At 42.5% G+C, this 14,967-nt stretch overlaps 1 protein-coding gene across 1 annotated transcript in view; it reads left to right on the top strand.

Annotated features, from left to right (window-relative positions):
* The first annotated feature begins 7,081 nt into the window (after nt 1-7,081).
* Nucleotides 7,082-14,967, top strand: part of arhgap39 (Rho GTPase activating protein 39) — a 63,460-nt gene continuing 55,574 nt past the window's right edge. The window contains exon 1 of the mRNA XM_031740551.2: nt 7,082-7,379. Within this exon, the coding sequence (XP_031596411.1) occupies nt 7,369-7,379 (11 nt within the window). The 5' untranslated portion in view covers nt 7,082-7,368. The remainder of the gene's footprint in view (nt 7,380-14,967) is intronic.

Below are 14,967 nucleotides of genomic sequence, written 5' to 3'. Positions count from 1 at the left end.
ATTTTTCAGCTTTCCCAGTTAGGTGGAGATGCTGAGCTGCTGATGTCAGAAGCATGGTACATTGGGAGCCATCATCAAGTATTGCATATGTTTCCAGGGTTCTTTTGCCATTACGCAGGAGCATTTTCATAACTTTCAATAGTACACTGGGACAGTCACTAGGTTTATCAAAGTACAGTGTCCTCACTACAGGATTAACTTCAGTTCTAGGTCTCTGATTCACCTCACATAGGATCTGTAGATGTCTTCTCATGCAGGTAGCACAGTCTTTTCTCAGATCGCACTTTGCAGCCTGATGAGTTCTAGCACAACGCCAACACCGTTTGTTTCTCTTTATCCAGTTTATCTTCTCATCCTTTGTCTTGTTGATGAACTCAGGGCACTTGCTAATGTGGTGTTCAGGTGAGCAGCAATATGCACATCTTGCCTTAGTCATTATGATGGGTTGTGCTGCCTGTACAGGATCGGATGGATTTGTCCCATGTAATAGTGTTGTAAGTGGAGAGGTGTACTTACGGGCAGGTCGTGGCTGGTTAAAAGATGAAACAGGACTGTCCTTTCTTGGTTGACACTTGCATTCCATTTGCAACCAGGATGAGAACAAAGGTAAGTCATACATCATATCTCCTTGTTCCCTGTAAATGTGCCGTTTAAAGCGACTGGAATGCTCTGCAGGCAACTTTTCAAGTAGGCGATCGACATGGGAGCCACACTTTAGTTCTGTCCATCCTTGATCACCCATAGTGCTAAGCAAACCAACTAAAGCTTGCACACGAAGAGCAAAGTTATCCAGTGTCCGACCATCACCTGCTCTGATAGGAGGAAGCTCCAGTATATTCCGTAGCTCTTTCAATGCTAGCTGTCTTGGTTGCCCATAACGCTCATCAAGAGCTTTGATGGCTTGAGTGTATGGGTCAGGAGCATAGGAAAAGGAAATAGCTAACCGTTTAGCTTGGTCTACTTTCAGATGATCGAGAAGGACATGATATTTAAAGTGCTCTGTCTCATGAGGGTCAAGAAGGTTAGTAAGGGCCATTCGTAACAGCCTATACTGGATTTCATCTTCACTGGTAAGGTTCTGGGAAAGAAGGACCCTCAAGCTTATATACATGTGTTCTAATGCTAGAGGAGTGACCCGAGCTAGCAGTAACAGGTACCAAAGGTTTCTGTTCATGTAAGCCATTGGATGTAGCTTGTTGCGGCTTTACAGGAGCGTGCTGCCTTGGTTCTGGAATGCAAATGAGAGGTTGAGCGGGGTCTTCATCTAGAGGAACAGCAGGTTGAACACATGAAATCTGGTGCGGACCTTGCAGTTGTGTGGCCAGGAAATTAAAAGGAGTCTCATCTGGTGTAGGAAAAACTGGTCTAGGCAAACCACTTGACGGAACTGCAGCATCTAATATTGTTGAATTAGGGAAAGGAGGGCTAGCAGCCGGAACTAAACCAGACTGATGGCTAATCTGTGGGGGCTGCAAGGGTGATTGACAGGTTGCTGTATCAATCACTGGGAACTGCTCATGTTGCTGATGCGTTTGGGGAATGGCTTGTAAACCACATAGAGAGGATTTGCTTTCATCAGATGAGACAGTGTGAATTGAAGATCTGGAGGAACTGCGAGAATGGGGAGGAGATAACTGAATCATAAATTGCCTAATCTCCCTCATCGTCATCAGGAGTTCCCTCATCACCTCATCTTGATTGGTGGGTAAAGGAGCAGGGGATGTCTCTGGTTGGCTTTCTGACTCTCTGTCAGGATTCTTCAGCCCATGTGTGTCTGTGTCACTATGCTGGCATTCTGTTTGACTCTCTGTATCACATCTAGCACTTATACTCCCAGGGTACTGAACGTCATATTGCTGCAGGTAGGTAGGAGGTCGCCTTTCACGACCGGAACGTCTCAAATCTTCAGTCAATGGCTGCTGTGAATCCATGATGATAACACTACTCCGGCTCGGAGGACCATGTTTTGGAGGAAGGCAGGTTCAGGGTTTAGATAATCAGCATCATGGGCTCATCCGATCAGAATGAGAATAAGCAGTCATCTAATCATTCACAGGGTTCTCCTTTTATTCTCAACTCAATAAAGCAAAGAAGGAAAGACACACATGGACTGCTATCTCTCAGCTGCCGCCCCATGTGGGAGTGAAGGAAGAGTGAGGGGTAGGTGAGTGCAGTCCTTATATAATGAGTGACAGGTGAGTGCAATTAAGGCCAAGCACCACACCCAATTAAAGGTGAGGAAAAGAAACAAGGTGCATCTGGTGAAGTGAATGTGCTAAAAGGTGAGCCTTTACAACAACTACAATACCGTGTAGTCTTGAGCCACCCGTCATCTCTTTTGCCCCATATTTGCTAGGAAAATCGGGAATAGTTGCAGCGATTTAGTCATAGTTTGCAGTCACGTGATCGACTTGATACCCTGGGGGGTATAATGGTGCCCAACAGTGGACAGTCACTGTTGCGTCAGAAAAAAGTGTTGTTTTTTCCACATGTCTCGAGCCACGACCACTTGGATCATCTATCATAAAGGAAAAACTAAGATATGACGAGAAACTACTTGTGATCAATATTTTGCCCTCACAGCTTTATTTAAATTCCTGAAAGTGGAGATATCTACGTCTGTCTTTTAGAGAACCGCTCACCTTACACTGCTGCCAGGATGGAAGCTTTCAAAATACAGACCAATGACTGTAGAAAACTTTTCTTTCTTGTAATTTCTTGAAATAGTCTTCAGGAATAGTCTTGAAGCTTCTTGAAGGACATTCCAAAGATCTTCTTTAGATGTTGGCTGTCTTTTGTCCTGTTCTCTGTCAAGATAACCCAAAACTGCTTAAGTAATTATAAGGTCTGGGCTGTGGTAAAGCAAATTAATGTTGCATTTACCCAGGTGTAACCCTAACTCTAAACCTAACCCATTGTCAGTGTATTTCAGATCACTGTCATGGTGAAAAATTCAACCAATTTGATGCTTTCTAGATGCTGGACCAAATGAAGGTACCTTTCTGTGATCATTTCCATAAATTTTGAAAGAAATAAAATAAAACATAAAAGAATGAATAATAAATAATAACAAATAATGGAAAGACTGAAAACAGACAAGCTAAATAATAATAATAATAATGCAGTGGTTACCTTTATAGTTTTAGTCTGACTCTACAAAAACCAGAAAGACCCATTGTCAGTGTATCACATAATAGACTCAGAATAATACCTGGTCAGAGTTATCAGAAGAGATGAGTAAGGAAAAGTGTGAATGTTTTTGCCACAGGGAGCACATGTATTTTTGTAGTTGAGTGTGGAGCTAATAAAGTTCAATTCAATTTATTTATAAGTTAAAATTTTCATTTTAAATGTCCTTTATACTTTAAAGCATGTTGCAGCAGTCTTTACTGATTCAAAATTGTACCATTGAAGGCAATGAAGGCTTTTCCAAAAGTTTTTAGGACAGCCCAATAATAACCAATTACAATAGTCCAGCCTAGAAGTAGTAAATGCATGAACTGGCTTTTCAGCATCACTCTGAGACAGGATGTTTCTGATTTTAGAGCTCTTGTGCAAATGCAAGAAATCAGTCCTTCATATTTACCTAATATGCACATTAAAGGACATATCATGGTGAGAAATGAATACAAGATTCCTCACAGTGTTACTGGAGGCCAAGGTAATGCCATCCAGAATACGTATGATCAGACACCATGTTTCTAAGATTTTTTAAACCGAGTGCAAGAACCTCAGTTCTAGAAGGGGGAAATTACAGGTGATCCAGGTCTTTATGTCTTTAAGACATTTCTGCAGTTTAACTAATTGGCGTGTGTCATCTGGCTTCATGGATAGATTAAGCTGGGTGTCAACTACATAGCAATGAAAATGTATTGTATGCCTTCAAATGATACTACCTAAGGGAAGCATAATGTAAACGGAATTAGTCCTAGCATGGAATCGTGTGGAACTGATAATTATCCTTTGTGTATGAAGACAACTTCCCATGTACATGGATATATTGGAGTCTATTAGATAGCTATGACCGAAGCTACTGCACCTTTAATTCTTATGACATGCTCTAATCCCTGTAATAAAATATTGTGTTCACCAGTATGCAGTATTGCACTGAGGTCCAGCAGGACTCACGTAGAAATGAGCCAACTGTGTGAGGCCATTAGTAACCTTCACTATCACTGTTTCTGTGCTGTGATGAGTTCTGAAACAGGACTGAAATGCTTCAAATAAATTATTTATCTGCAAATGGTTTGTTAGCTGTTTTACAACTACTCTTTCAAGAATTTTAGAGATAAAACGAAGGTTGGAGATTTGCCTTTAATTAGCTAAGTGTGGCGGGTTGTGGTTTGTGGCTTAGGTGTAGGGGATGGGTGGAGCAGGGTGTGGTGTCAGGGAAGGCTGACCCACACAGCTGACCCTCATAATCCAATCATGCTTTCCCTTTGTGAGTAGACGCACGTTGGCATGGACCTGGAGAGGGGTGCTGAGCCGTAAGCAGGATGCAGGGGTGGGGCCAGCTGACAAAGCCAGATGCTGTGGCCTGTGTAAACTGAAAACTCCTGAGGACATTTTTTGTCAAATATTTTTGTAAAAGTAAATAAACTGTCATCATTACAGCTCTCTGCCTGAGTGGGTCCTTCATGCTACAGTGTTGTCTGAAACTCAGTCTGTGTGATTACAGACTGGTGAAGGGCATTACCGGTGGAGGTGCTAGCCCAGATGATGGTGGATCATCCCTGTGATCCGCTGCAGCAGTGGCTGGCAGAGCCATCTAATCCTACTCTATCTGCTCTTTCTCCACAGGTCCCAGCGGTTAGAAATGGTATACCCCACCCACCGGGAGCTGTACAAGCATTGGGACAGGAGTGTTGGAGGTGTGGGCGACCACTGGGAGGCAGTCCCAGTGCACCTGCGGATGAAGATGGGACAGGTGCTCCATGTTCCCGGCCCTACAACACTCTCCCTTGGTCTGAGGGGGATGTACCTGCATACCAGTAAGGTTCCAAGGGTGTATACACCAGGCTATGGTGGACCCAGGCCACACAGAGACCCTGGTCCATCAAACCCTGGTTTGGCTCGGGTGTAGTTGGAGGCAGAGTGGGTGGAGGTTAGCTGTGTGTATGGGGGTTGTGCATGAAAGGAAAAATCATCCTAACTATAAATTGTTAGGCAGCAAAGGAATGCCATTCTTGAAATGAAACTGCCTCGAAAACTCTGTCGGAACCGGTTTCTCCACACAACAGTGATATGATGTACATTTTGGCGTCCATAGATGCAAAAGCTATCCAGCTTTGAAACATGCCTGGCTGGAACTCCTTCATAAAGACTTTTAGGCGCCGCGTGAGTCGAGTTCACCCAGCAGCAGGTGGAAACATCCGTTACTGAAAACGCGGCCCTCAGCGAGTTGGTGAAATCCCTCGCTGAATGAATGATCTGGCTCTCGGAAGAAAACTTTTTAAATATTAAAGAAGAAGAGCTGGTGAAGAGCTGAGGCCAAAAGCTGAGAGGAGTGGACTTCAGTGTGAACAGCCAGTTTCTCAAAGAAATCCTGGAGCAACCAAGGTCCTGTTCCCAATCCAAAAGGTCACCCCCCCTACCCCCCACTTTCCGCTGTTTTCTGGGATTCACATTTTATCAGAATGTGTGGCATTGGGTCTTCAGCACTGTTGGGGTGGGTGCAGACACCCCAGATCTATTGGGTCTGGGGCCGTCTGCCTCTAGCTCCTTGGCGGCCTTGTTCCAGTCTCTCATCCTCAAGTACGTTTCATGATGAACGCTCATACAAAGACACACACATTCTCACTCTTTCCCACATATGCACACACACAAATCACAGCAAAATTGTATGTTTGTTTGTGTACCTAACTCTGTTTTGTTCACTTGTTGTGTGTTTCTCTCTGTGTGTTCTGTTGCAGATGCAACGGTTACATCCTAGACTTTTGCCACTCTCGTCTTTCTGACCCTTTTATATTCCTCTGCCACTTTCTCCTGTCTTTCTACAACCTGGCTCTCACCCCTTTTCCTATACAACATAATATCCACTCTAATAATAACATGAAATAAAATAAACCAAATGACCAAATGTTGATGTGTTAACAGGAGCATAGAAACTCTTAACAATGGAAAAATCTAGGAAGCAGGTCTAGGCAGCAAACGCTCTGAATGTCCACTTAGGGTTAAAAACAGTACGCACGGATAGATGTCCACTGTCTTTGTGAGGACACCAAATACATTTCTTATCCTGCTAGCACAACTGCAACAATAAAAACTGGTCACAAAACCATAAAAAACAATCTCAATTGTCAGCCAGCCTTAAACCCAATTCTAACCCCAGTCCTAAGGCGTCCACCAGAGGTTCTCTAGTAAGTACAGGATTTAGTTCAGCACTTTAACGGCACAAATAGTACCTAATAATAACCTACTGTCAGTATATGTCTAGACGGGCATATTTGAGATTGATTTCAGATCAATGAATGAAGGAGATGATCGTGGACTTTCGGAGGCACAGAGTAGACCCGCCTCCCCTCCACATAAAGGGAGTTCAGGATTTCACATTCCAACCTTTTCTGGAATACAAACACCTCCACTATTATGAGAAAGGCATCTGCACTACCTGGCAATGCTCAGAAGAAATAACAAATATGAGAAGCACATCTGTATAAACCTTGTACATTTTTATAGTTTGTGTTTTTAAAAATGTTTTTATTGCTACCTGCTGCTACCAGGGAGGTGCTGGGACATCTAATGTTTAATGACGATAAAGGACGTGTCTGTGTTTCTGTTGCAGCTTCATGAAGTATGCATACTCACCGAGAATGCACTGATTTACATTCAGGGAGTGAATACAAATGTTCCGCCTTGAAAGCTGTGGAAAGCATTATGGTGCTAAAAAGAAGCCCACAGCAGATGCTATCAGAAATTTTATATATATTTTTCCTCTTGTGCTTTTGTTGATAGGTGTGTCATTAGGGACGGTTTCCAGAGGTCCCTCGGTAAAACTTGAGATCTTGCCGTTCAAATATTCTGGTTGTGATTTTACATGAGCTTCGTATTGTGGGATAACAGTGTAGTAAACTGCTGTCATGTTACAACAGCTGACATAAGATCATCCAGGCTGCAGTATAGTGCTTGTTGACATAAATTCGGTGGACTTCCCAACTGCATAAAACGTTTCTCCAGTCATTGGGACACTATATCGTTGGCGAGAAGCTTTTATGCTGAAAGTAATGGTCGGATGTGTTGTACCTTAATTTTGGCAGCTTGATAGAAGTCTGGAACGGATGACCGACTCGGTGACGGTAACCGCAATTTAGGCAACATGGGAGATGTTGTGGGATTTATCTTGAACGGATTTTAAAAACCGTCGGGAAAATGGCCGAGAGGTAAGTCCAGCAACACTCGCACTGTTTTGCTTGTTGAGGGGGAAAACGAGCACGAACCAAGGGAGGCAGCCAGCCCAGAGATGAGACTAGCAGCCGCGGTTCGCTTGGTGGCTGTGCTCACTAGCTAGTTCGCCACGTATTCGCTCCCACGATTCAAGGATTTCCACGCAGAACATATGTGCGAATGTAGTGTCTTTCCCTGTCATCTCCCTCGGTTGTTAGTTATTCGCTGGGGTGGTTGCATCTGGATATTTGTCAGCGTGGAAGGAGCGATGCGTGGAGGCTAGATGATGATGCTGTTGCACCTGTCGGTCTAAATTCCCATCTCTTTGCTGGAATGCTGCTAACCTGCTTTTATAAGTAGATGCCGACAGGAAATGCACCTTATCACTTCGAGAGGAAGCTCGAATAGAGAAATCCTCCTTTGCAGCATCTCTCGTCCTTGTGATGGATCGAGGCGACTCCCATGGCGCGGCACTAGAATTAGAGGTGCATGGCCAGATCACAGTCAGAACTACATCTATGTCTCCTTATTTATTACACTATAATTATGAAGACGGTGAACAACAAACAAAATAGTTTCTCAGCTCAGTTAATGAGTGGTTAACTCTCGAGCGTAGAGAAAACGCAACAGCAAATTCCGCCAAATCCCAACACATCAATGTTTTTTTTATAACACAGGCGTGAACAGCTTTTTCTGATTTAGTAGTTCTGCGTGGGAGGTTCGGTGTTCATATAATGAATTAACCACATTGATGGAGTAAAATCGCACCCCTCTGTTCGCCATGATCTTCCATGATCAGTGCAGGGAGGTGGGAAATTAACGATAGAAATCCAGCTGGATCAGGACTTGTTTGGTGTATGTGCAAATCCTCCTGTTTCCTCCATGCTCCTATTTAATAGTAATTTTTTTTAATGAGGCCGAACAGGTTCTTATGCTGTTCATGTAAATCTGTCTTTCCTGATATAAACAAAACAGGCTGAATTTGAATAGAGTGTAGAGTCGAGGTGAATCCAGCCTCCCAGGCCGGTGTTCTTCAGCTGCCAACGTCAAAAATATGGATGTGTTTTTATCACGCTGATTGCCTTGAAAGTGAGGGTGTGGAACACATCTCGGCAGTTTGTCCCCAGAACTTACCAAGCTCACGTGGGTGTGTTAATAAATGAAAGGTGGGAATATCTGTTCCAGGGGTCATTTAGCCTCATACAAATCATTACTGCAGGTCAGTCCATGGAGATTATTGATTTGTTCGAAAAGGGTAATTTTAAACAAATCTGAATCCACGAGTACAGCAATAACTGAAAGGTTTGAGATAAGTAGTTTTGGACTCAAATGCAGTTGTTCTTGTTGTTTGAATCAAAAGCATCAGAAGTGTAGCCCGCTTTACACCACCTTCTTCTCGCCACCCTGATTGTGTGAGTTTTTATGTTTCATATATTGCTTTCACAGAGAACCAAATCAAAAGAAAACTCACACTCACATATCTGCTTTATTTGCTGTATTAGCCAGTGATGATTGGATGGTGTAATTAAAGGTTGAGGATAAGAAGTAAAAGTAATGCAAACTAAGAATTGCCACCGCAGTCTTGTAGAAGTTAAACTGGTACCTGTGGCTCAGGTGGTAGCGCGGGTTGTCCACCAGTTGGAAGGTGGATAAATTGATCCCATGCTCCTTGAGTTCTTAAGTAGGGATTTGAGAGCCAGTGTTCCCAGCAGCTCACTTCCTTGGAATTGTTAGTCTGCTTACCTATTGATCATGCTTATTGGTTCCACTTGCACTACAATCAGCTGATTTCAGTTTGTGTGCAGTAGAGCAGTCTACAGCAGGGATATGGACTTAACTTTTATTTCTATTGCATAGAATGATGAGAGCCCAGTTGTAAAGTGCAAACTGGATCCAAGACAGAAACAGCTGCGTTATGGTGCTAACACAACTTTGCCTCTCTGCAAGCGCCTGCACAGACAGCATGCTAATGCTAAGCTAGCAAGAACCCAGAGTTATGTTAAAGCTGAGTAACTGCTGACCGACCACAGCAGCCAGACCCTGAACTTTAACTGGTAACAAAAGCAGTGATGAACAGTCAGGCTGCAGCCTCCGTTTCTACCATTTCATGTTTCTAAAGTAGAATCACTGTGGGCATCGCTTTGAAGTCTCTTTGGGCTGGTTTTTATCTTTGCTTTGTCTTGTCGGCTTTGTGTTTATACCTAAAGATCATATGTGTGTCCTCATTAAGATGGGGATTTGTGTTGGTGTGTGGAACTGTAACCTAAAGGTTTAAATTGTCTCACAATTACTAGTTAACAATCTGTTTCATGTCATTGTTATGGAGAAACTCAATGTAATGTAACGAGTTGAATAATGAATTACTTTCTCCTGGGAGTAATTAAGTAATGTACTGCGTTACTTTTAAGAAAAGTGTTTTGTGTAATCCATTACTTTTTTGAGTAATGACTCCAACACTGATGACCATTGATATCTTTAAGAACACAATGAGAATCGATAAGGAATTGAATCAATAAGTGATATTGGAATCGGAACTGCTAACTTGTTACAAATTCCCATCCCTTGTCTTCCTTGTGTAAGATAGTGTAATCATCCATATGCTTAGGCATGAATGTGTGTTTCGCTGGGTGAATGAAACGTGTAATAGTGTTGTATAAGTAGTGATCAGATGAATATGTTGTGTCTTGTTCACAACAGACTCACAATCCTTCTGTCACCGCACCCAAAGTCTGGTTAATAATGCCTAAACATAACCATGAAAAGTTAATGCTGCTGAAGACACCAAAAGCAGATAAAAAAGTCTGATTTGGCATATTTTGCAGAAAAAAGCAAGCAGATATGTTACTGGTGAGGGATTGAGTGTCCACTGTCAACATTTTAGCGAATTACAAGATACTGAAGGCAGTACAGTGGTGCGGTGGTTAGCACCACTGTACTTAGTTGCCTCACAGCAAGAATGTCCTGTCCAACTCCAAGGCCTTTCTGTGTGGATTTTGCATGTTCACCCTGTATTTCTCACTGGTGATTCTAAATTACCCATTGGTGTGAATGTGAGTCGAATGGTTTCTGTCTCTCTGTTTTATCCCTGCCACAGACTGGCGACCTGTCCAGGGTGTGCCCTGCCTCTCACCCTATGCTCTATGGTAGCTGGAATAGCTCTAGTGCCATGCAACCGTAATAAGGAGAAGCAGAAGAAAATGGATAGATGGACAAGATAATGTAACTGAATGAGCTGGACTAATTGCCTCTCTGAGTAATTATTTAAAGTGTAATAACTAAATAAATTATAACTACAGTAGCCTCACACTTTGTAAACCATTTTGTATGACAATTTTCTAAGGTCTGGACCTTGGAAATGGATACTGTTTATCACCAGCAGTGTGTGATGACTTTTACACGAAGGCAAGCAACGAGAAGTCATTTTTATCGTCAATATGCCAAAAGTGCAACAAAATTATATGCAGTGTCATTCAGGGCAAAGAAAGCAATCTAACTATTCACAAAAATACAAAAATAAAAAAGTTTCTAGTAAATAAACACAGTAGAAACAGTATAAAAATATAAATAAATACATATATACATGCATGTGTGTGCTTGAGTCATTATTGATTACATAGGTTGGGTATTGCACAGGTTAGTGAAGATATATAACAATGTTCATTAATTGTTTATTATTTATTATTGCAACAGCCTTGCCATATGTGTGTTGTGAATATTTGATTTAATTATTCTTTAGATGTTGTTAAGTTCACTTGGTTATGCAGGAAATATTGAAGCATGCTATACTTGTCGTTTCATTGCAGTGAATATCTGGATTGTGTGTTTTAACTGCTCATGGTCATTTTTTTCTTCTATTGTGAAAATCGTTTACAGGAAGTGTTTATTTTGAAGTGCAGGAAATGATCCAAGTCATAAGAATGCTTCCTGCTCATTTGTAATTTGTAAACAGCAGCATTTTCAGCAAGTAAATGTTCAGTTTTAATGACATCTATCTTGGTTATTGTTCGAAGCTTCCATTACACAACTGTGTGCTGTTTTTCAGTCTGTTTGTTTTGGCTTTTATTGTGTGTGACGCCTTCCTGACAGTAACAGCTGAGCAGTACACATGGCAGACCACACTGGCATGTGTGCCAGGACACTGAACAGTAATCAGTCTATAGAAGGACACCAGGAGCTCCTTGGCTGGGGCAATGTTTTTCAGGACCCTCAGGAAGGGGAGCTGCTGCTGTGGGTTCTTGGTCATCGCACTGGTGTTTGTTTTTCCGGGTTAGGTCATCACCCAGATGCAGGTCCAGAAACTTCTAGTCAGAGCCTCTCCACACAGTACCCATTAATGTATATGACGATTAGATGTGCTTCTCCTGAAGTTCACTATTATTTCTTTCGTTTTTGTGGTGTTGAGGAAAAGGTCGTTAGTGCTGCACCATGATGCCAGTTTCTCTACCTTGTCCCTGTATGCAGACTCATCTTCCCCCATGATGAGTCCAACCGCTGCCGTGTCATCTGTGAAATTCACTGTTGAGTTGCTTGAGTGAGTGGGGTGCAGTCGGGTGTGTAGAGAGTGTACAGCAGGAGAGTCAGCACACATCCCTGTGGCAAGCCAATGTTGAGGCTGAATGTTGGGTTAAGTTTGGGCCCTTCTTTAACTCTCTGTGGGCGGGCTCTTAGGAAGTCCTTAAACCAGAGTCAGATGGAGTATGGGAGGTTGATTAGTTTTGTTCCCAGTCTGCTAGGGGTGATTGTGTTAAATGCTGAGCTGAAGTCAGTGAAAAGAAGCCTAGCATAACTTTCCTTGTGCTCTAGATGAGTCAAGGTTGTGCGGATAGCGGTGGCTACGGCATCCTCTATTATCCCTCTATGTAAACTTGTGGGGGTTGAATTTACATGACGTGACTTTTGACCAGGTTCTCAAAACACTCAATAACGAATGGAGTGAGAACCACTGGGTGGAAGTCAATTAGTCTGCTGGTGGTGTATCTTTTTGGGACAGGCATGAATGGTTGAGGCCTTCAGGCAGGGTGGGACAGTGGTCTGTGCTAAGGACAGGCTGTGAGCTGGTCTGTACAGACCTTCAGCACCTGATGCAATCAGGTCCTGCTGCATTTCTGGGGTCCTGTTAACTGTCCTTAACATGCGTCTCATGTCATGATTCTCCAACGCAAAGATGTGGCTGGTGTTGGCCTGTGTATGTGGTGTGACTGCGTCTGGTGTTTTTTTTTTTCAAAGCGGCCAAAGAAGCAGTTCAACGTCTCCGCTAGCACAACATCACCATCCACAGCACTGGTCTGGGGTTGTAGTTAGTGATGTTTTGGGCCTCCCGCCTCAGTTGCCTCAAGTTGTTGTTCTGGAGATAGTCCTCAGTTGTTAGAATCCAGCTCGGCCTCTCTGATGCCCCTTTTCAGGTTTGGCGTGGCTGCATTGTACAGTTCCAAGTCATCCGACCTGAAAGCAGTGTTTCTGTTACGAAGCAGGGTCCTAACCTCACTTGTCATCCAGGGCTTGTGGCTGGCATACACCCGGATGCATTTGTCAGCGGTGACAGTGGCAGTGGTTAGGAGAGTATGGATATATTGTACTCCTCCAGGTCCTGAGATTCACAAATACTCCAGTCTGTATTCTCAACACAGTCTTGTAGCTGCAAGGAAGAACCCAGCCCATGTTTTAACTGTTTTTGAAGTAGGGGGCGTTTCATCAGGTATTGCTGGGTGCAGCAGTCCCCAATGAACTATTGTCTTCCAACTGTAGCCTCAGCTCATCCATTTTTGTTCACAGTAGGCCTGGCTTTTGTAAGGAAAAGGCTGAGGAGGCTTTTGAAGGGTTTTCCTTATTCCTCCCTTCACACTGGCTCTACAGCTTTGTTTCTGTTTGTTATCCTTATGTTGTGGGAGTGAAGAACCTCTGTTATAAGAATCCCATCACTCTGTAGACCCAGTAACAAGAGGTCGTGTCTGCTGAACATGAGGTTTGTCCAACATACCATTGATGAAATAGTATAACAGATATACAAAAACAAACAAAAAGATCACTGAATGGAAGACCTCTGAGCGGTACGCCGTCATGTTCTCTTTTCATTGTCTACATCACATTATTACATACGTTGCCCAAAGTGGTTGGCAACAGGAAACTCATCCGTTACTATGCTAAATCAATGAAGCTTGTTTACTTGCTAATCCTAGGTGTGTTTCTATACAAAGCGTGGATAGTAACTGATTTCAGAGCAGTGAAAGCAGACCAGCAGCAGCTTGCCTCGCACTCTGGTTTTATCCACAGTGCTGCTGGCCTCTCAGCTTTCCCAGCTCCAGTCAGTACTGGAGATGGACACGCCCGCATTACAGAGACAGCTCGTCTTCAATGAAATAATTGCAGCAGTCAACCACAAGATAGCAGTAATTTAAAGGCTGTATATACATATTGACAGGTGAGGAGCTTTATGGCAGTGCTGTATGAGATAAAAAGAGACAGATTGCTTTACTCTTGTATGTTTTAAATGATTTCTGCTTTTAGATTTCACAAGTCAAGCACTGCTTTCATCAGGGTGGAACATCACTGGTTAACACATAGTTGTTAATCAGCCCTGTTTCATGCTAATTCTGTTGCCTAATAATGAAATAGAAACTCATGTCCAGGAAAACAGATTTATAGGAAATTTAGCTGTAGTAAAATGGAGTATACTTTAACTGGACACTTTTAGCTACTCCTTGCATATACCAGGCTCAATCCCCTTTTGTCTTAAGAACTGCCCTAATTGTTGTGACATAGATTCATCAAGGTGCTGGAGACATTCCTCACAGATTTTGATTGTATTTACATGATAACCTCAAACAAATGTTGCAGATTTGTACCTCATGCACATCCATGATGTACATGACTCATTCCACCACATCCCAGAGGTACTCTGTTGGATTACGATGTGAGGACTCTGGAGGCCATTTGAGCACAGTGAAATCACTGTCATGGTCAAGAAACCAGTTTGAGATTATTCGATCTATGTGACATGCGATGTAATCCTGCTGGAAGCTAACAGAAAATAGGTTGTCTCAGGAATCTCAACTACATTTACATGCCTAAATGCACTGAGTTGCTGTCATGTGATTGGCTGATTAGGGAAGACCTGTTGAAGACAACAAAGTGTTACGACTCCACTGGCTACTAACTGGGGATGCAGCCCTGACAGAGAAAAAAAGGAAGCTGAAAAGTAAATGGATGACAGCCATGTTAATTGGCATAACATGCCAATTACATGTTACAAGCATCTGTATGAAGAATAAACTGGAAAATAATAACCATTTTTTCTGTACTCTGGCATAGAAGAAAACAAGGCTGCTGCTGCTGCTGCTGCTAGTAGCAGCAGTTGTGTGTTGTGTGTGAACACAACACTATATGTATTCGTTTAAGAAAAGAAGTAATATGTAAAATATAAGTAAATGTTTAATTAAAGAGAGTTTCATATAGCTAGTTTCATAATGCTTTTAAAACATCCACACAGTATTTATATTTCTGTCCATTAAATTTTCTGAAAGTTTTCTGAATGTGTTTTAGAATAGAAGACTGGTCTATTTTTTCTCTATTTTATGGAACTGGTAA

This window comes from Oreochromis aureus, linkage group 17, assembly GCF_013358895.1.
Source record: "Oreochromis aureus strain Israel breed Guangdong linkage group 17, ZZ_aureus, whole genome shotgun sequence".
Taxonomy (NCBI): domain Eukaryota; kingdom Metazoa; phylum Chordata; class Actinopteri; order Cichliformes; family Cichlidae; genus Oreochromis; species Oreochromis aureus.
The sequence above is the reverse complement of the archived record's forward strand: the minus strand, read 5'-3'. Positions and strand labels throughout refer to the sequence as shown.